The 23908-nt window shown below is 39.9% G+C and overlaps 1 protein-coding gene across 3 annotated transcripts in view; it reads left to right on the forward strand.

Moving 5' to 3' along the window:
• Positions 1 to 23908, forward strand: part of LOC133649045 (neuroligin-3) — a 647322-nt gene that overhangs the window by 351268 nt on the left and 272146 nt on the right. For all 3 annotated transcript variants that reach the window (XM_062045739.1, XM_062045740.1, XM_062045741.1), the window contains one exon: positions 23377 to 23562. In XM_062045739.1, coding sequence (XP_061901723.1) covers positions 23377 to 23562 — 186 coding nt within the window. The remainder of the gene's footprint in view (positions 1 to 23376; positions 23563 to 23908) is intronic.

Raw genomic sequence — 23908 nt, forward strand, 5'->3', positions numbered from 1 at the left:
AGTTCTTTGCAAATGTGGATACAATGCTAAAAAAATGAAAAGTTAAAGCTAAAAAAAGAAATAAACTTTGAGTTAACATTATTTCGCTATATGGGAAAAGATGTTATGAGCTAGGGAATATAACAACTACACTACCCAGCATGCAACGGGAGTGACGAGCATGCGCGGTAGCCCCGAAAAGTGTTGTTGCATGTCGCCACCCGGGAGCTAAGAATGAGGTTATTATGAGCACGCTGTGAAAGTAAACGTCAAGAACTTAGCCAACACGCCTCGTCTGCATTATTTATAATTAGACAGACAACACATATACAGTGTGATTTTGTTTTATTTACAAGGAAAGAAAAACAAAAGTTAAAAAAGGGAGATGTGTTGTATATATATGTATGGGCTGCGGTTGCTTTAAGAACGTTGCGACAGCTGCCGTAAAGGAGGTGCGTTGCTAGCCTGGTTGCTATGTTTCCGGTTGGTCGTAAAAGTGTTTGTCATGTGTTTTTACCCTGCTCAAATCTCTCAGTAAAGTTATTCATTGGATTATACCTTTTGTTTTGAACTTTATTACACCTTGGAGCACTTTTTCCCGTCCATTTTTTCCTGCTTTTGCTATCTGCGCCTAATGACTGAGCTACGTAACGTCATTTCTTGTGATGTCCCACGGAGCATTTCTGGTCGGGACGGGATTCGTTCCCAGGGATTCGAATAAAGAACCAACTCTTTTTCTTTACAATAGTGGTCTCGATAACGGGTACCGGTTCTCAAAAAGGGATTCGAGTCCGAGGACTCGGTTCTTTTCTTATCGAACAACCGAGAAAACCGGTTTCGAGTATCATCCCTAGGGACCACTGACATAGACCACAATGAAGTGTTTTTTAAATGTAGAAAATACATCTTTAAATGAGCCTTACAACCCGGTGCACCTTTTGTATGAAAAGAGACGTGAATAGACCCTCTCATCGGCAATGTGCCCTATTCCCAGAAAAACATGGTAAAGATTTGTCATCCATTCGACATATGCAGACTTCATATACTGCATATTCTGCTATCGGTGTAGTCATTATTCACTACACAACTAAAAAACAAAAAAGAAAATGTTTCTATCACAGCAATGTTGGATTTCAGTATGCATTATTAAAGAGCCCCCGACATAAAGGAAGTTTATTTGTACAAGCCCTTCTTTTGAGTGCAGTTCAACTCCAGGGCATGTGCCTTTCTTGGTGTCAAAACAAAGCTTTTTTTTCTCTCTCTCTCAACCGTTTGAGCTGAAAACAAGGTTTAGATTTGTAACAGACATCATTAGTAAACCTGTTTAAAATAAAAAAAACAGTTATTCTTTTTATATGGAAAAAAAATAAACCTGTAGTCTACAAAAGGGTCTAGTTTACTCAAATCCAAATACCAGGCACTAAACTATAACATTGTGTGTATTATTAGTGGGCGTGTTGTGTGTGACCTACTAAGACTGCGTGTGCAATTGATAACAAGTGCAAAAGTGGTGCAGACTGCTTATTTTAAAGGAGAATTTTGCTTTTGCAACCAGCTCTGCCAAAGAAGACGCTCCTTTCCCTTCACATTTATGACATCATATGCTCTACGGTCCAACCTGTGCTGTTTTGGTATGTTTGGAATAGGCAGTGCACACCACCTTGTTGGGGCGGTATACTGCTGAAGTGCAACCTAGACAACCAAACCTATATTTAGCACCAAGGGCGCCAGTCTTGTTGTAGTGTGTCTGGAATGATTCACTTGGAAAAGATATATATTGCAAGATGTGTTTTGTTGATATCTTGATAACAAAAACAAACTGCCACCAAAAAAAAATGCTGGCAGACACCAAAATGAATCAATTACCTTAGTTTTAGTCAGTCCCTTAATGTACTAGTAGAGTGGAAAAACGAGTTGACTTATATGCTTAGAGTTGTGCTTCATTGTCCGCGATGTGGTGGTGACTTGTCCAGGGTGTACCCCGCTTTTCACGCGATCGCAGCTGGGATAGGCTCCAGCACCTGAAACGGACAAGTGGTAGAAAATGGATGGATGGATGGTGTTTCATTGTATTTATTAAACCATCATTTTCATGATCCTGGCTTCAAGGAAGAAGGTGTTTGGTCGTAGTTTGAATGGAAACAATGTTAACGTACCAGTATAAACGTACCAAATAAATGCTTAACCGCAACATATACACTACCGTTCAAAAGTTTGGGGTCACCCAAACAATTTTGTGGAATAGCCTTCATTTCTAAGAACAAGAATTGACTGTCAAGTTTCAGATGAAAGTTCTCTTTTTCTGGCCATTTTGAGCGTGTAATTGACCCCACAAATGTGATGATCCAGAAACTCAATCTGCTCAAAGGAAGGTCAGTTTTGTAGCTTCTGTAACGAGCTAAACTGTTTTCAGATGTGTGAACATGATTGCACAACGGTTTTCTAATCACCAAATAGCCTTCTGAGCCAATGAGCAAACACATTGTACCATTAGAACACCGGAGTGATAGTTGCTGGAAATGGGCCTCTAAACACCTATGTAGATATTGCACCAAAAACCAGACATTTGCAGCTAGAATAGTCATTTACCACATTAGCAATGTATAGAGTGTATTTCTTTAAAGTTAAGACTAGTTTAAAGTTATCTTCATTGAAAAGTACAGTGCTTTTCCTTCAAAAATAAGGACATTTCAATGTGACCCCAAACTTTTGAACGGTAGTGTAAGTGTAAAAAAAACAACCTAACAACATTATGATTTGTACATTTGTGCTTGTTCTATTTTCAAACAAAGAAAACAATCTGAAGTTGTCTTTATTTTTTAGTTACCGTGCCGTGATTTGGGAGTAGATTTTTCTCCATGTGGCCCCCGATCTAAAAATGAGTTTGACACCACTGGTGTAATACATCCAGCACCGAGGAACAGTTGGTGTGCCAGCCTCTCTTGATTGAGTCAGCGGGTTTTCTACAATGACAACATTCAGTGAGCTTCACCTTGGTTACCCATGTAGACCCAATAATTACAAACCCCATTTCCATATGAGTTGATTTGCAAATCATTGTATTCCGTTTATATTTACATCTAACACAATTTCCCAACTCATATGGAAACGGGGTTTGTAAAAACTTCAAAAGAGAGTCATTAGAATAATACACAAAGCGTGCTACTATGAACATACCAATCCATTATTTATGAGTTCTAATGTGTTAAAATGTTCAGATATTGTGTTTTTAAAAGCAATGGAAATCATGTTTCCAGTAAAGAACAACAGCCTTCCAGCTTGTATTCTTAGGTTATTTAAATTAAGAGGAGAAAACTATAATTTACAGGGGTATTGATTTTTGAAATATGTGAATTAAGAACGAATATAAAATACAAATGTATTTCAGTTTTAGGAGTTAAATGGTGGAACAAGCTCAGTGAGGAGTTGAAGACATGTAGTTCTTCGTTAAGGTTCAAGAAAACCTTAAAAGGGGAAATAATTGAAAATTATGAAATATAGTAAGAATTACTTTCATCCCATTGATCCCTCCGGGTTCTCCGGCTTCCTCCCACTTCCAAAGACATGCACCTGGGGATAGGTTGATGGCAACACTAAATGGTCCCTAGTGTGTGAATGTGAGTGTGAATGTTGTCTGTCTATCTGTGTTGGCCCTGCGATGAGGTGGTGACTTGTCCAGGGTGTACCCCGCCTTCCCCCGAAGGGGATAAGCGGTAAAGAATGGATGGATGGATGGATTTTTTGAACGTTGATGTTCCAGGTAATCTTATTTTCAGTGAAGGTATAGGATAGGCAAATATAAACTTTTCCGGTCATTTTTTTATTTTATTTTTGTGTGTAAATGTGTATGATTGTTAAATATGTATAATCTGTACTGTTAAACTGATCACACAAAATGGTTGATGGTTGATTATATGACCGAAATAAACATATTTCATTCATTCATTTATGTTTTGGACTAATGTTCGGGGCACTTTTAATGTGCTTATTAAGAGTCATTCGTGTGTATTTCCACAGGCCTGGTTAGTTGATAATTGCCACAGAGCTGCATGTTCCACCTGTGTGTTGATTTGCAGTTCCATGGGCATCACCACCTTTTTTCCTCTTTCTTATGATGGTAGCCTTCATTGGTAATACCACAAAACACTATCAAAATGTGCGTATTTTTCCTGAACATTTCAGTCATTTTCCAAATTGCACTGTGGATAACAGGTGATCAGAGGTAGGGTCTGCAATGTATCAGGATGCAGTCATCGTTTACTGTATGTTGTGAAATGATTCAGGCATCGTGTACATATAAAGGCCTACTGAAATGATTTTTTTTTATTTAAACGGGGATAGAAGATCCATTCTATGTGTCATACTTGATCATTTCACGATATTGCCATATTTTTGCTGAAAGGATTTAGTAGAGAACATTGACGATAAAGTTTGCAACTTTTGGTCGCTGATAAAAAAGCCTTGCCTGTACCGGAAGTAGCGTGACGTCACAGGTTGAAGGGCTCCTCACATTTCCCCATTGTTTACACCAGCAGCGAGAGCGATTCGGACCGAGAAAGCGACGATTACCCCATTAATTTGAGCGAGGATGAAAGATTTGTGGATGAGGAACGTGAGAGCGAAGGACTAGAGTGCAGTGCAGGACGTATCTTTTTTCGCTCTGACCGTAACTTAGGTAAAAGGGCTCATTGGATTCCACACTTTCTCATTTTTCTATTGTGGGTCACGGATTTGTATTTTAAACCAATTCGGATACTATATCCTCTTGAAAATGAGAGTCGAGAACGCGAAATGGACATTCACAGTGACTTTTATCTCCACAACAATACATCGGTGAAGCACTTTAGCTACGGAGCTAACGTGATAGTATCGTGCTCAAATGCAGATAGAAACAAAAGAAATAAGCCCCTGACTGGAAGGATAGACAGAAAATCAACAATACTACTATCAGGAGACACCGAACCAAACACTGGACCTGTAACCACACGGTTAATGCTGTGCCGCCTGTCGAAGCCTAGCCATGCTGTTGCTAACGACGCCATTGAAGCTAACTTAGCTACGGGCCCTCGTCAGAGCTATGATAAAAACATTAGCTCTCCACCTACGCCAGCCAGCCCTCAACTGCTCATCAACACCCGTGCTCACCTGCGTTCCAGCGATCGACGGCGCGACGAAGGACTTCACCCGATCATCGATGCGGTCGGCGGCTAGCGTCGGATAGCGTGTCTGCTATCCAAGTCAAAGTCCTCCTGGTTGTGTTGCTGCAGCCAGCCGCTAATACACTGATCCCACCTACAGCTTTCTTCTTTGCAGTCTCCATTGTTCATTAAACAGATTGCAAAAGATTCACCAACACAGATGTCCAAAATAATGTGGAATTTTGCGAGGAAAACAGAGCTGTTTGCATTGAGATACAATGTGTCCCAATACTTCCGCTTCAACCATCGACGTCACGCGCAAACGTCATCATACATAGACGTTTTCAACCGGAAGTTTCACGGGAAATTTAAAATTGCACTTTATAAGCTAATTATTGGCATGTGTTGCAATGTTAAGATTTCATCATTGATATATAAACTATCAGACTGCGTGGTCGGTAGTAGTGGCTTTCAGTAGGCCTTTAAATGACTCGGCTGAAAATATGTAAGTTATTATTAAGCTCATGCACACCTGGGGCCGTACTTCTCAAGCTTCTTAGAATTACTCCTAAGAAGTCTGCTAAGAGTTGACTTAAGAGTAAATAAATTATTCGCTAAAAGCTGCACTTAAAAGTTAGTTATCAAGCGTCTTACTCACACTTTCAGCGAAGTGTAGGACTGAATCTTAAGTGTCACACTCAGAGCTGAATTACGACATTACTATGTGCCGTAAACGGAATTTTAGGTGACGTCATTTCTGTGTCCATAGAAATGACCAATCACGGAAGGGAATCCGTTGTCTAAGAATAAAGAAATATCTTGGAAATATTTAAGTGGACAATGGGAGTGTATATTTTGACAATAAACTACAAAATAATACAAAACAAACTAGTCCCCGCCGGCACTCACGCTACCGCTCCCTCTCTTCTATCGCCCACACACTCACTGACGTCACTCACCTCACGGCCACACACATACGCTACTGTCATAACATTTTCTTTCCAATTCATTAATTAGGCAACTAATTTGAAACTGGTGTGGGTGGCTCTATATATACTAGCCCACTGCAGACACATGCAGAAATCAACAAGGAATCGAAAAGTATTAAATCTGTGACAAAAATAATATCCGCTCTGTCTAAACGATACCGTTTGATCAGCTGCTCGTCATCAAAAAACAAAACATTGTTCCGTTCCCTGAACGTTCGCGCACGTCCCTCTCGCCTCAGTGCCATCCCCTGCTGGCAACTCCTAACCACTTAAGACACCTCTGAAGGTCTCTTAAATATCGTGGAGAGTAGGAGTGATTCTTAGACTTAAGAACGTTGATAAAAAGCTTTTATTCTTAAGTTTGAGAGTAGGACTACATTTCGCAAATTCTCAGGACTTAAGTGTAAAATGGCACTCTAAGAAGCTTGATAAGTACGGCCCCAGATGTACAGACTGCAGACAATGGATGTGTATCTAAGACGTAGAAATAGCCATGCATAAAAACAATCACATTGCTATTATAATAGCTTTCCTAAAGAAAATGTTCTCTGTCACCTTTCCAATTAAAACATTGCCAGTAGCTATACAATAATTATTTATTCAATGGTGCCTGCAGCTTGTCCTGTTGTCTCAGATAGTGGGTTTCCACCTCTCCGCATTTTAATAGCCAAGTTTATATTTATAGATGCAGGCGCATCAACCTGGCTAAACAAAATGTCCCCACTGAATAGAACGTTGGACAACGAGGCTTTATTCTGCCAGATGGATATGCAATTCAGATTGATCGTGTTTCGTCGTCCGCTAATGACTCATAATGCATGCTTAAGTTTCAAAGGGATTTAAAAAAGAAAAACAGTTGCAGGTAATCCTTTTGAAATGCACTTTAACCGTCAGGACAAAAATGTTGGCACACATGATATTAGAAACTGCAGTTGAGCCTCCCATAGAATTATCAAAAGTGGTGGTTTTCATGCATCCAGTAAAGCAGTGGTACCATCAAGCGTTACGTCAAATATTTGATTCATTATTTAAGTGTTTTATTTTCTCATAATCAAACACAATGTTACTGCAAACTGTGTATAACGTTACAGTGGCCAAACATAGGAATTATACTTGTTAAACAAAACGTATGCCTTGTTTTTAATAAATACTTTGGCCTACTACACTACTGTATTTTAATGTTGGTCATTATGGTGGTGCTTGGAAAGCCAAGTGTTTTCTGGGGTGGCATTTGGTGAAAAAACTTTGAGTATTTGTGAGGTCTGAGGTTACTGGTGTTGGGCCTAGTGTTGTCCCGATACCAAAATTGATTTCGATACTTTTCGGTACTTTTCTAAATAAAGGGGACCACAAAAAATGGCATTATTGGCTTTATTTTAGCAAAATATATTACGGTACATTAAACATATGTTTCTTATTTCAAGTTTGTCCTTAAATAAAATAGTGAACATACAAGACAACTTGTCTTTTAGTAGTAAGTAAGCAAACAAAGGCTCCTAATTTAGTCTGCTGACATATGCAGTAACATATTGTGTCATTTTCCATTCTATTGTTTTGTCAACATTATTAAGGACAAGTGGTAGAAAATGAATTATTGATAAATAAATAAATAATAATCTACTTCTACTTGTTCATTTACTGTTAATATCTGCTTACTTTCTCTTTTAACATGTTCTGTCTACACTTCTGTTAAAATGTAATAATAATTTATTCTTCTGTTGTTTGATACTTTACATTAGTTTTGGATGATACCACAAATTTGGGTATCAATCCGATACCAAGTCGTTACATGATCATACATACAAAGTCCTCATATGTCCAGAGACATATTTCCTGAGTTTATAAACATAAAATGAATTTTAAAAAACCAAAAGACTATGTTATGATGCCCAAAAATATCCACATAATCATAGTAGTATTGACTAGATACGCTATTGTACTTAGTATCATTACAGTGGATGTCAGGTGTAGATCCACCAATGGCGTTTGTTTACATTATGACGCCGGTGAGCTACGGTGTGTAGTGAAGCATGTTTAGCTATTCCTCGTCCTGCAGGGATGATACTTGTAAGAAACTTACTTTATTTGTCGCCATGGAGGCGAAGATTAGTGATTTAGAAGTAGCTAAAACACTGCAGACGGCGGACTTGTGTAAAGTCATGTCTTAAAGCACCTCTTCCTGAGGGCGTGTCAGTGTTATAACTTCACCTTTATCGTTAGTTTTTAAGCCAAAATGCGTCCATTCTCCCTTTTCTGTCTACACACTGTGTCTACTTGTATGTACTCCGTGATTGTGCGCTGCCGAACATGCTCCTCTGCTCGTAAAACCAGCAACGAATGACACGACGTGACGACGACAGGGGGGCGGGGCGTAGCGGGACCGGTACTTTACAGAGGTGGTATCGTACCGAATATGATTCATTAGTATCGCGGTACCATACTAATACCGGTATACCGTAAATCCCTAGTTGGGCATGAGAAAGGTCCATTTTTTTTTCGATTAAGCTCATTCACTCTTGCCATAATCAATTAATCAATCAAAGTTTATTTATATAGCCCTTAATCACAAGTGTCTCAAAGGGCTGCACAAGCCACAACGACATCCTCGGCTCAGATCCCACATTAGGGAAAAAAAAAAAACTCAACCCAATGGGATACAATGAGAGACCTTGGAGTGGGCCGCAGATGTGGGGTCCCCTCGAGTGGATTTAGTTAATAGTGTGAGAGTCCAGTCCATAGTGGGACCAGAAGGGGATCATCTTGAGTGGGGACAAGTCAGCAGCGCAAAGACGTCCCCAACTGATGCATAGATGAGTGGTCCACCCCGGGTCCCGACTTTGAACAGCTAGCGCCTCATTTGTGGTCACCTAATAACCTCTCCACGCAGGAGAGGGGGGCAGAGCAGAAAAGAGACGGCAGATCAACTGGTCTAAAAGGGGGTGATTTATTTTTGAAGGCTAGCGAATACAAATTAGTTTTAAGATGGATCTTGACGTATGTAATGCAAAGAATTAAGTAATATTTATATTAATAAATGACACATAAAAGAGCCTCCCAAAAACTCTCACCAAAATTTGGAGGCTTAAGACTTGTCCAAGAAAAATTGAGAGGAAAATAAGGGTACGCTCACACAAGGCAATTAGTACAATGCTTGGGCACAGCTTGTTTGACGAGGATGTGTGCCGTGCTCAAGCTCTGTATACTCCCCTTGCCCCAGCACAGATGGAGGAGTCGGGCCTTGGCACACAACAGTTTCTTTCGACATTTCGTATAATGAATGAGATAATTTTCTCTCGCCAGTTATGAACGATAGCTCCCACTTTGAGTAATGACAATTCCCCGAATAACACCAAACTCAGTAGAACTACAGTAACGCAGTGTTGATGCACCGAGGGCCTAAACTACTCAGATCCCAAATAAAAAATGCCAAATAGCATGTGCAAACTTTAAAGTTGCTTGTACTATTAGTGGGCGTGTTCTAGGTCAGTGGTCCCCAACCTTTTTGTAGCTGCGGACCGGTCAACGCCTGAAAATGTGTCCCACGGACCGGGGGGGTGGGGGGGGGTTTATTTTTTTATTTTTTTCTTCATAAAGAAATACAATCATGTGTGCTTACGGACTGTATCCCTGCAGACTTTATTGATCTATTTTGATATATAATGTATATGTTGTGTTTTTTATGTTGATTTAGTAAAAAAAAAAAAAAAATTTTTTTTTTTTTTTTTTTTTTTTTTTTTTTTACATTTCTTTTGCGGCCCGGTACCAATCGGCCCTGTGGTTGGGGACCACTGTTCTAGGTGATCTACTAAAAAAATTGTGTGCAATTAATAATAGGTGCAAAAGTGTTAGACTGCCCTATTTAAATTAATATTTTGCATGTACTTGTGTGTCACCATGGAGACACTCATTTATAATAGGTTACACTGAGAACCCATTATACATTCACACTGTGATGGGGGTAAGCTACTTTTATAACCACAACTGCCGTAACGTAGACTCACGGATGTAAATAGAGTATTGTCGGTGGATTTTGGATGGTTATTTAGAGGGTTTTGTGGGCAAAATAGAGAGCCTCCATTGACTACATTGTTATGTTAGTAAACTTTTAATTGATTTATTTATTTACGACTTAGAATGCATAAAAAAAGAAAAAGCATATATGTTCATGTCTTATATAGAAATTGGGAATGATAGACAGCACATTTGTGGCTTGTACAGCCCTTTGAGACACTTGTGATTTAGGGCTATATAAATAAACATTGATTGATTGATTGATTGATTTCTTTCTACATGTCTTTCTAATGTTTGCGTATTTCCAGTATGACTGATCTAATAACATGGTCAGAGTGAAGAACCATTATTCCAGTAATGTCAATCTCCAGAAATAGCCGGAGGTATTCGGAGCAGAATAGTCAAAATGGCTGACTGACTTTGTGGCATTTTGATGTTTCGATGGTATTGTAGATACAATCGGATATGGTTAAATGGATACAATGAAACACAATTAAGCATATAAAGTCAACTTGTTTTTCCACTCTACTGGGACTTTAATAAACGACAGTAGACTAAGAACACAACTGATTGGATAGTCACAATGTAACTACCTGGCATGTACACTGTACATGCCACTGTACGTACACCACACAGTGTGGTGTTGAAGTTGTCCAACTTTTTGTGTGGCCTTAAACGCCTCAGTAGCTTAGTGCCATAAGTGCATTTTCTCTATCTTGGGACCTGATATTCAGCTGGGAATGACTAAAACAGTAAATAAACACAAGACATATATATACTCTATTAGCCACAACGCAACCAGGCTTATATTTAATATGCCCCAAATGAATCCCGCATAACAAACGCCTCCCCCCTCCTGTCCATATAACCCGCCAATACAAATCAAACACCCGCACAACACACTCAATCCCACAGCCCAAAGTACCGTTCACCTCCGCAAAGTTCATACAGCACATATATTTCCCCAAAGTTACGTACGTGACATGCACATAGCGGCACGCACGTACGGGCAAGCGATCAAATGTTTGGAAGCCGCAGCTGCGTACTCACGGTAGCGCATATCCAACTCAAAGTCCTCCTGGTAAGAGTCTCTTTTGTCCCAGCTCTCCACAAGCCAATGGTAAAGCTTGACTGTCATATTTCGTGAATGTAAACAATGAAACACCGGCTACGTGTTTGTGTCGCTGCAGCCGGCCGCTAATACACCGCTTCCCACCTACAGCTTTCTTCTTTGCTGTCTTCATTGTTCATTAAACAAATTGCAAAAGATTCACCAACACAGATGTCCAGAATACTGTGGAATTTTGCGATGAAAACAGACGACTTAATAGCTGGCCACAATGCTGTCCCAAAATGTCCTCTACAATCTGTGACGTCACGCACAAACGTCATCATACCGAGTCGTTTTCAGCAGGATATTTCGCGGGAAATTTACAATTGCACTTTACTAATCTTACTCGGCCGTATTGGCATGTGTTGCAATGTTAAGATTTCATCATTGATATATAAACTATCAGACTGCGTGGTCGGTAGTAGTGGCTTTCAGTAGGCCTTTAAGAGACGCAATCCTCTGCGCACGAGCGCAGCGGATCACTTTTGCGTGCGCTATCAAGTCTGCATGTCTTTTAGCACAATGCAAACCTTTCGTAGATCAGGACCCTACATTGATGAGTGCTGCATGAGTGAGGGGCCAGAATAGGGCACTCTGAAGCACAGTACACAGAACACCCTGAAGCACAGTAGAACGGCATTATACACTCAATCATACATTCTCAATTAGTGTTGTCCCAATACCAATATTTTGGTACCGGTACCAACATTATTTTTATACTTTTCTGTAATTTTCAGGACTTTTCTAAATAAAGAGGACCACAAAAAATTGCATTATTGGCTTTATTTTAACAAAAAATCTTACGGTACATTAAACATAGGTTTCTTAATGCAAGTTTGTCCTAAAATAAAATAGTGAACATACAAGACAACTTGTCTTTTAGGAGTAAGTAAGCAAACAAAGGCTCCTAATTTAGTCTGCTGACATATGCAATAATAAATTGTTTCATTTTCCATTCAATAATTGTGTTAAAATTATTAAGGACAAGTGGTAGAAAATTAATTATTAATCTACTTGTTCATTTACTGTTAATATCTGCTTACTTTCTCTTTTAACATGTTCTACCTACACTTCTGTTAAAATGTAATAATCACTTATTCTTCTCTTGTTTGATACTTTACATTAGTTTTGGATGATACCACGAATTTGGGTATTAATCCGATACCAAGTCGTTACAGGATCATACATTGGTCATATTCAAAGTCCTCATGTGTCCAGGGACATATTTCTTGAGTTAATAAACGTAATATAAATGTTTTTAAAAACGAAAGAAGATGATGTGATGCCAAAACATATCGACGTCATCACAGTAGTGTCGACTAGATATGCTACTGTACTTGGTATCATTACAGTGGAGTGGATGTTAGGTGTAGATCCACCAATAGCGTTTGTTTACATTGTCAGGCCGGTGAGCTACGGTGTGTAGTGAAGCACGTTTAGCTATTCCTCGTCCTGCAGGGATGATATTTGTAAGAAACTTACTTTATTAGTCGCCATGGAGGCGAGGATTAGTGATTTAGAAGTATCTGAAGTAATTTTCAGAGGCGGTATAGTACCGAAAATGATTCATTAGTATCGCTGTACTATATTAATACCAGTATACCGTACAACCCTATTCTCAACACTTATGTCCTAATGTGTTTCATAACCCAACATATGGTAAAGTATCTTGTCAATGGGAGTTATTCTTCGCATCTTGAGGTCTCTATGACAAGAACCCAGGAGAAGTTGTTAAAGGCTGTTGTCCTTCAATGTTGATGACACACAAGGAGGAGCTGTGAGAGGAGGAGGAATGAAAAGCTCTTCAAATGGAGTCTTCCCATCTCCTCTGCCTGTCTCGTTCTATTCCTCCGCCTCTCTCCTTGGCACTCTCTGGCTCTTCATACGCACGTGCCACACTGCTCTGTCATCCTCAGGGATGCGACTGAAGGAGACAGTCTGTTGATCTATTTGTCTCCTGCTCTGTTGCCTGTGCCTCAGCTTTGCTATCCATGACCAGGATCGGCCTTTTCCCCCCGAACGGGGCGAGGGCAAAGCACGTTTGTTGTTGAGGGCGGGCGGGACTTCTATCGTGATGCATTCACACAAAGAATTGAGATAAAAGAGAGTGAATTCACTATTCACTCAATGCATAGACTTTGTAATATGTGTTTATCCAATGTTAAAGTACCAATGATAGTCACACACACACTAGGTGTGGTGAAATGTGTCCTCTACGTTTTACCCATCCCCTTGTTCACCCCTTGGGAGGTTTTTGGTGATTTAACCCCCAATTCTAACCCTTGATGCTGAGCGCCAAGCAGGGAGGTAACGAGTCCCATTTTTATAGTCTGTGGCCGGGTTTTGAACTCACGACCTACCGATCTCAGGGCGGACACTCTAACCACTAGGCCACTGTGTTTGACTTCGGTCAAGAAACCCAGAATTTTTTTTTTTTGTTGGTACTTTTTTGGTTTGCAATGCTTCAAAGTGATCCCGTTGTATCCCGTAAGGCTTTAAAAGCAGCAGTCCTCATCATTACATCGAGGCATAGACCATGAAATAGAAACAAAGCTGAGACCCGCTGAAGGGTATATGCAAGCCACCATCACATTCACTGTGAAGTGTTTAGCACTCCTTGGAGGAAGGGTAGGGGGTTGCTTCAATGTGTCCACACGTCTCCGAGCTGTCACCTCTCATGCATGTTCTATGGTTTGATGGACATTGAGTCCACTATTGGGACTTTATGGAGAGCTTGCCTCTGATCTTCTCCCCCGACTCTCGATTACCCATCATTCAGCGGGGCCCAAGCCGCTGGGAGAGGGCGGAGTGTTAATATGGGGTCTGATGTGCACAGCAGAGAGTCTCGGTCCAATTCAGACGTCACAGATCAGATGCCATAAGGGAGAATATCAATCAATCAATCAATCAATGTTTTTTTTTATATAGCCCTAAATCACAAGTGTCTCAAAGGGCTGCACAAGCCACAACGACATCCTCGGTACACATACGGGCAAGGAAAAACTCACCCCAGTGGGACGTCGATGTGAATGACTATGAGAAACCTTGGAGAGGACCGCATATGTGGGTAACCCCCCCCCCCCTCTCTAGGGGAGACCAGATGCAATGGATGTCGAGTGGGTCTGACATAATATTGTGAAAGTCCAATCCACAGTGGATCCAACACATCAGCGAGAGTCCAGTCCATAGTGGGGCCAGCAGGAAACCGTCCCAAGCGGAGACGGGTCAGCAGCGCAGAAATGTCCCCAACCGATGCACAGGCGAGCGGTCCACCCGGGGTCCCGACTCTGGACAGCCAGCACTTCATCCATGGCCACCGGACCTGTGCAACTCCCCCTCCCCAAGGGAGAGGGGAGCAGAGGAGAGAAGAAAAGAAACGGCAGATCAACTGGTCTAAAAGGGGGGTCTATTTAAAGGCTAGAGTATACAAATGAGTTTTAAGATGGGACTTCAATGCTTCTACTGAGGTAGCATCTCTAACTGTTACCGGGAGGGCATTCCAATACAGCGGAGCTTGAGTCACGAAAGCCTCTATGTGCATCCTTTTGGGTTTGGGAACGTTTACATCAGAATCAGAAATACTTTAATAATCCCTGTGGGGAAATTAAGATTTTCAGCACAATCCCATTCAAGAGCAGACAGGGCGGCATGGCGTAGTGGGTAGAGTGCCCGTGTCAGAAACCAGAGGGTTGCAGGTTCGCTTACCATGCCGTTGTGTCCTTGGGCAGGACACTTCGCCCTTGCCCCCGGTGCCGCTCACACCGGTGAATGAATGTTGAATGAATGATAGGTGGTGGTCGGAGGGGCCGTAGGCGCAAATTGGCAGCCACGCTTCCGTCAGTCTACCCCAGGGCAGCTGTGGCTACGAAAGTAGCTTACCACCACCATGTGTGAATGAATGATGGGTTTTTAACATGTAAAGCGACTTTGGGTACTTAGAAAAGCGCTATATAAATCCCAGGTATTATTATTATTATTAAACATTACAGGGAGACAGAACGGGATCGCTGACGGGTCTGCCAGCTTCCGGCGCCCCTTATAAAAAAGGTGAGAAACAGGTGATGCAACAAGCCACTTCTATCACAGCCACAAAAGTAAAACAACAACAAGACTTAGACTTAGACTTAGACTTCCTTTTTATTGTCATTCAAATTTGAACTTTACAGTACAGATAAGAACGACATTTCGTCGCATTAGCTCGTTGTAGTGCAGGATAAAAGAGCAATAAGGTGCAGATATAAATAAATAGATTACTGTACAGATACATATATTGCACTTTTGCATATGCATCCACGTTTATGGATGTATGTTATATTGTCTTTATATTCCAGCGAGTTAATCCATTTTTGGGGGGAATTGAGGGGATAATTATTATTAAGCTGTTACAGAACCTGGAGGTTCTGCTACGGAGGCTGCGGAACCTCTTTCTAGAGTCCAGCAGTGAAAACAGTCCTTGGTGGGGATGGGAAGAGTCTCTGCAGATTTTCTGAGCCCTGGTCAGGCAGCGGCTTTTTGCTATCTCCTGGATAGGAGGAAGAGGAGTTCTGATGATCTTTTCTGCCGTCCTCACCACTTCCAGTCTGAGGCACTGTAGGCTCCAGTCCAGACAGAGATGCAGTTGGTCAGTAGGCTCTCTATAGTGCCTCTGTAGAACAAAACAAACATATAAACTGTGGTGGCCTCTGCGGTGTTCCACGCCATCGTCTGCTGGGGTGGGGGTAGCATGGCCAGAGACAGGAGCAGACCCAACAAAGCAACCAAGAGAGCCGACTCCACCCTCGGCCACCCACCAACTCTTGGCCAGTGTCCAGTCTGCATGGATGAGCGAGGATGCGTCCAAGGAGACCGAGGTGTCCGATACCTGCTCATTCAGCCAAGACACTGTGAAGCTTGTCCGTCCCGGCGCTCGGCGCCAGCTCCGCATCGTCTCAAATACGCCTGGCATACGAATGCTTTTCTGTTCATTCATTTTGATTGCTTGCTTGAAGCCTTCGGGCGCTGACATTTTGATGACACCACCGACTGCACAGGCACGAACGGCCATCTTGAAGAGGCGGGACCACCCCTACCTCATATCCTGTTTACGTCCTGTACACACGGGCGTGGCCATTTGAAAGAGCTTTGACGGTTAGCGGCACTTTTTATTTCCACAATTGTCACTTGTGCTGTGTCAGCCTGTCTTAGAGATCACTTTGTGTGATCAGGAAAGCTTTAAATGTGTACAAACTCACAGTCTTGCTGTATAGCTTCAGGTTGCTCGATAACCACTGAGCTAGCATTTTAGCTATATTTAGCCTACGGCTTGCGGTAGCTTCAGTACAAGGATTTTATCAGTAAAGGGGGCTTTGTTCCGCAGAAAGTCTTTAATTGTGATGAGGCTGAAAAACCTGCCAGAGCAGACTTTTATTACAGCTAAGGAGAAGGCACTACAGGGACGCCAGCTGATGAAGGATCGCCTCACACTGCTAGTTTGTGCCAACGCTAGCGGTGATTTAGTGAAACCACTTCACTTTTATCACTCCGAAACTCCTAGAGTGTTCAACAACGCCACAAATATTCCCAGACACAAGGTATTGTAGATTCCGCTACTTTTTTAACCCTGCGGCCGATAAAATGGTGCAGATTTTTTTTCCCGCTAATTGCTATAGTGTTTTGTGTTCCAAGCAGAGAATTTAAATGTTTTATTGTTTGTACTTTTTCAAGTACTCCCTGTTTTGCATTAAACCGAAAGTAAAAAAGTCCATAGCGATTCTGCTCAAAAGGATTCTTCATTCTACAGTCTGTAGGAGTGTTTGCATGCATATTTGTACATGCTATCGTAATGCAATATTTGCACTAGCTAATATTCTAACACGTCTACAATTGTCTGTGTTAGTGTTATTAACTTACAATGGCGTTTGTTGTTTCATTTTCACAAATTTCTCAGTAAATTCACCAAAATGTCACGGTCCAGTTTTTGAGTCTGTTTAGCTGATTGAAGTGCTAGCTTCTGTAGTTAGGGGGTACATGACGCTGACATCTGTTGCGTCTGATCAGTTGCTTCACTGCACTGTTATAGACACCGTTTGGAAACAATTAAGGTAATTAAATAAACATTTATAAAATATGTATGTGAAAATAACTAATTTCACAGCGTATAAATCTGTGGTTTATCGTTGAGTGCGGCTAATGAATAGAAAAATATTTTTTTCTTCTAAAATGTAATGGGTGCGGCCTATATCGCGGTGTGCTGTATAGTCCAGAAAATACAATTACATGATTTTTTGGTTTTTGGTTTTAGAGCGCACCGAGACGTTTGAGTGTGTGTGTGTGTGTTCATGTTGACATTTAAGCTTTCTGTAATTTTGTTAAACCATTACCCCCCTCGTTGTGTTGGTTTGATCTACACATCCAAATATATATATACATATATATATATATATATATATATATATATATATATATATATATATATATATATATATATATATATATATATTTTTTATATATATATATATATATATATATATATATATATATATATATATATATATATATATATATATATATATATATATATATATATATATATATATATATATACAATACAGGCCAAAACTTTGGACACACCTTCTCCTCAGTCAATGGGTTTTCTTTATTTTCATGACTATTTACATTGTATATTGTCCCTGTAGGCATCAAAACTATGAATGAACACATGTGGAGTTATGTACTTAAGAAAAAAAGGTGAAATAACTGAAAACATGTTCTATAGTGTAGTTTCTTCGAAATAGTCACCCTTTGCTCTGATTACTTTTCTGCACACTCTTGGCATTCTCTCGATGAGCTTCAAGCACACCTGTGAAGTGAAAACCATTTCAGGTGACTACCTCTTGAAGCCCGTCGAGAGAATGCCAAGAGTGTGCAACGCGGTAATCAGAGCAAAGGGTGGCTATTTTGAAGTAACTAGAATATAAAACATGTTTTCAGTTATTTCATCTTTTTTTTTGTTAAGTACATAACTCCACAACTCATAGTTGTCATGCCTTCAGTGACAATCTACAATGTAAATAGTCATGAAAATAAAGAAAACGCATTCAATGAGAAGGTGTGTCCATACGTTTATCCATCCATTTTCTACCGCTTGTCCCTTTTGGGGTCGCGGGGGGTGCTGGAGCCTATCTCAGCTGCATTCGGGCGGAAGGCGGGACCCACCCTGGACAAGTCGCCACCTCATTGCAGGGCCAACACAGATAGACAGACAACATTCATAAATATATATATATATATATATATATATATATATATATATATATATATATATATATATATATATATATATATATATATATATATATATATATATATATATATATATATATATATATATATAAACACACATTATGGTGTTTTCAAAGTGTTCAGTTTTATACTAAAATAAGAACTTTTTTTCAAAACTAGAACTAATTTTTCAGGTTTCTGTTGATTTTTATGGGGCACTTTACTTCACTATACAAAATGCATGCATGGATGCTATCCGAATGAAAGTCAAAATGTTAAAAATGAAGATAAAATATGCTCTTGTTGCTCTCTGCTTGTTTTCCAAAATCCATAAGGTTTTCATCTGGACTGATCAATATATCAGATGATGGGTGTTCACCCGCGGAGACATGCCATTGATTTTACATCAGGTGTCAGATGACATGTGGTCACACACGCTCCTATTTTACCAACAACCTTGTCATCTCATAAGTCATGATTTCACCGCTGCTGTCACCCGGCACAATGCTGAGCAGATAACCTTTCAAGTTGAAGGTGCATGATTAAAGGGGAATTGAACTTTTTTGGAATGTTGCCTATGATCCACAATCCCTATGTGAGACAAGAACACATATATCTTTCTCACTTCTGTGCATTACGAAATAGTAAAAAGTCTGTTATATAGTGCTTTTAAAACCTCCAACAAGATATTGTACACAAGCTGTAAATAGCTATGTAGGCAAATTCATGATAATAATATGACATATTGTTCATCTCATGATGTGAATCATAACTGACTTAACTATTTAAGTAAATAACTAACTGTGGGGCGATACAGCTCGGTTGGTAGAGTGGCCGTGCCAGCAACTTGAGGGTTCCAGGTTCGATCCCCGCTTCCGTCATCCTAGTCACTGCCGTTGTGTCCTTGGGCAAGACACTTTACCCACCTGCCCCCAGTGCCACCCACACTGGTTTAAATGTTATATATAGGGTTTCACTATGTAAAGTGCTATATAAATATAATTCACTTCACTTTAACTATTGCAATCAAAATGAATTGATGTAAATGATGTACAAATGAAAAACAGGAAGTGAACATGCGTTAGTACTGGAATCGCTATGAGGTAGAAAAGGGGTAGGATTGATCAAGCTCTGCTTCTTCCTGCTCCTTTTCAGACGTGGTGTGAAGAAAAATGATATCATACTGAAATTGTATACGTCAGGGGTCCCCAAACTACGGCCCGCGGGTCGGATACGGCCCGCCAGCGTCCAAAATCCGGCCCGCAGGAAGTCCCAAGTTAAAAATAAAGAAATTAAAAAAAAAAATATATATATATATATATATATATATATATGTATATATATATATATATATATATATATATATATATATATATATATATATATATATAATATATATATATATATATATATATATATATATATATATATATATATATATATATTATAATATTATTATTATGTTTTAATTTTTTTAAATATGTCCTTTCTAATCCATTTTCTACCGCGTGTTACTCTCAGTGTCTCCTAGCTGCTAAGGCTAGCTAAGTTCTTAACCTGGGTTCGATCGAACCCTAGGGGTTCGGAGAGTCGGCCTCAGGGGTTCGGCAGAGCCTCCGCCGCAGCAGTCAAGACACAGACTCATGAATTGATTAACGTGGACCCCGATTTAATTAAACAAGTTGAAAAACTTATTCGGGTGTTACCATTTAGTGGTCAATCGTACGGAATGTGTACTGTACTGTGCAATCTACTAATAAAAGTTTCATTCAATCAATCAATTAATCGTGTAAATAAAAACTTCTCCCTATTGGCGTATCTGTACTGTGAAGTTCAAATTTGAATGACAATAAAAAGAAAGTCTAAGTCTAAGTATTATGGATACCCCCAAACATTGTTCCCTCTAATTTTCCATCTGATTTGCAAGTGTGTAATCTGTTGTGATTTCATGCACTGTGTTGGTTTTGTTCTTTGAACAAGGTGAAGTTCATGCGCGTTCATTTTGTGCACAAGTAAAAAAAACATATAACTTTGTCTTGAATTTGGAAAAAAAAGTAAAAAAAAAAAAAAACACAACAATTTTTTCACTAAAAAAGGGTTCGGTGAATGTGCATATGAAACTGGTGGGGTTCGGTACCTCCAGCAAGGTTAAGAACCACTGCTCTAAGGTAAATCACATTGTCTAAAAATGCATTTTCCCATCGATAATGTGACATCATCAATTTTATTTTATTTTTTTTTGTTTTATTTGATCACGCCATTACATGGCGAATTGTCGCATCTAGCTCACCGTACAACAGTACAGCTAAAAGATATAACCTGTGCCTGAAAGAAACGTTATTTATTATATAGCACCCCAGCATTTCCACTTTAAACAAACGCAACGAACTGGTCTCATCAGAAGCAAGGCGCTATTGTGCAACAATGGCCACACCCCCATGTAATGTACCCTATATATACATGTAACAGCCACAGACACTTGAAGAAAATCCCCTGACGAGCAGGGAAACCTGCGAAACAGGCTTGTAGGGATGATATAGCCTCTGTGTTTTTTCTGTCCTAACGTATAGCCCGCTCTACCCCAGTATTGAGCACTATATAACGGATAAACCACAGAAACCTTGACTATATATATATATGTAGACCAAATTGTTTTAACCCAATGCGGCCCCCGAATCAAAAAGTTTTGGGGACCCCTGGTATACATGTTCGGACAATAAACTTCAACCAAAAAAAATAAGCAATATTTACAGTACAGTATTTTGGTTATTTTAAGCATCATTGGAGCTTCTTGTCTGGGCACACTGTTTTCACAGATAAGGTGGTGGACGAGTCCTACTGGAGTCTTATTTTTACTTATTTAGGACAATTCCATGCTTTAGGGTTTATTCCACTTAATCATAGTACAGTGTGGAACTGTGAAACATATAGCACATGAAACATTCGTGTCCCATTTGACTGAAAGCCTCCTGTGTTTTTCTCCATATACAAATGTTGATTATTCCAAACTAGTGTGTATTTAATTTTTTTAAATTTTATTTTGGGTTTTCAGGTGACCCACATCTCTATTATTATGTTCACAGAACACCTGCTGCAAACACAAAACCACTTATATAAACAATAAGAAATGCATAGCTTGACAAATTCAGTGAAACAGTTAACAGTTCTGTGTGGAGTTTGCATGTTCTCCCTGTGCTTGCGTGGGTTCGCTCTTTGTACTCAGACTTCTCTCACGTTAAATGGAGATGCTAAAGTCTCCATAGGTGTGAATGTAAGTGTGAATGATTGTTTGTCCATATGTGTACTGTGATTGACTGGTGACCAGTCCAGGGGTGTCAGCTGGGATAAGCTCCAGCTCACACATGACTCTAATGAGGCAATATAGAAATACAGATACATTATATTAAAGGGTTCGATCCGATATTGATAACGGTCCGATTCCAGCAAAAAAGAAGTCGGATTATATCGGCTCGCATCTAAAATCTCGGATATAAATGCTCTGATACAAGCTGTCCTGCAGTGCGTCTACTTGTACAAAGTTGAAAAGCAACTAAACTACTAAGATCCATATAACATGCGCAAACTGTACAGTTGCTTTAGGCTACCGAGAGCGGTCCACCCTTTCTTAAACTTACGTTTTGGACATTATGTATTTCCCCCCGCGGGATAATACAAATTTGTCTTCTGTAATCTGTTTGTGTTTTCTCCTTGTGTTTGATGTTCGGCTTCTCCGCCGGAATTGTGCCCTTCTATGGGGAATTTAGGGCGTTTACTAGGGGTGTGGGAAAAAATCGATTTGAATTTGAATCGCGATTCTCACGTTGTGCGATTCAGAATCGATTCTCATTTTTAAATTTAAAAAAAAATTTTTTTTTTTTTTTTTAATTATTACAATTATTATTATTTTTTTTTTCAAATTAATCAATCCAACAAAACAATACACAGCAATACCATAACAATACAATCCAATTCCAAAACCAAACCCGACCCAGAAACACTCAGAACTGCAATGAACAGAGCAATTGAGAGGACACACAAACACGACACAGAACAAACCAAAAGTAGTGAAACAAAAATTAATATTATCAACAACAGTATCAATATTAGTTACAATTTTAACATAGCAGTGATTAAAAATCCCTCATTGACATTATCATTAGACATTTATAAAAAACATGAACAATAGTGTCACAGTGGCTTACACTTGCATCGCATCTCATAAGCTTGACAACACACTGTGTCCAATATTTTCAAAAAGATAAAATAAGTCATATTTTTGGTTCATTTAATAGTTAAAACAAATGTACATTATTGCAATCAGTTGGTAAAACATTGTCCTTTACAATTATAAAAGCTTTTTACAAAAATCTACTACTCTGCTTGCATGTCAGCAGACTGGGGTAGATCCTGCTGAAATCCTATGTATTCCATGAATAGAGAATCCTTTTGAATCGGGAAAAAATAGTTTTGGAATCGAGAATTGTGTTGAATTGAAAAAAAAATCGATTTTGAATCGAATCGTGACCCCAAGAATCGATATCGAATCGAATCGTGGGACACCCAAAGATTCACAGCCCAAGCGTTTACCTATGCAAATTACAGTATTAAGGGAGTTTACATATGCATATTGGGGAAATAAGGGCGTGTTTGTATGCAAATTATGATAGACACGCACGCGCTAACCTTTTGGCATTCAGCAGTTTAAGAACAGCAGGTGGGAACAATTTGGGCGTTTAAGAACACATCATGAATTTGAATGGACTCCTCTTAGGAAATCACTTAGGAAGAAAAATAAGAGGAAAAGTTAGGAACTTATTGCTGAATGGGGCCCAATGTCTCTACGATGTGTAGTGTACATTTCAAATCTCTTAATCTGCATGTGTTTCAGGCTTCCTCAGTACCGGGGACCAGGCTGCTAAAGGGAACTACGGCCTACTGGATCAGATCCAGGCTTTGAGATGGATCAGCGAGAACATCGGCTTCTTCGGAGGAGACTCTAATCGCATCACTGTGTTCGGTTCTGGCATCGGAGCGTCCTGCGTCAGCCTGCTGACTCTTTCCCACCACTCTGAAGGTACGGCGCTGTCAAAAACTGGGGTAGGAGGGGTGCTGATGCAGCTGTTGAGCACCTCCCTGCCTGCTGGCATGTAGGCTGCTTGATATTTAAAATCTGGCAAAGGCAGTGAGGGATTCTTTGAGTAAAGTACAGTACGGCATGACGAACGTTGCACGGAGCAGGTGTTTGCATTTCAATTATTGTGTTGTTCAGTACCACAGGGGGTCCTGTGATGCGTTGCTGCTCTGCTTGTATCCCCCGCCTTTCGGAAGCCGAGGGTACAATGTTTTTTTTTTGTGGGGGGGGGGGGGGGGGAACAAGATTAAAACATGATGCACTTTGGAAGAGCATTTCAGCGTGGTAT

This window comes from Entelurus aequoreus, linkage group LG04, assembly GCF_033978785.1.
Source record: "Entelurus aequoreus isolate RoL-2023_Sb linkage group LG04, RoL_Eaeq_v1.1, whole genome shotgun sequence".
NCBI lineage: Eukaryota > Metazoa > Chordata > Actinopteri > Syngnathiformes > Syngnathidae > Entelurus > Entelurus aequoreus.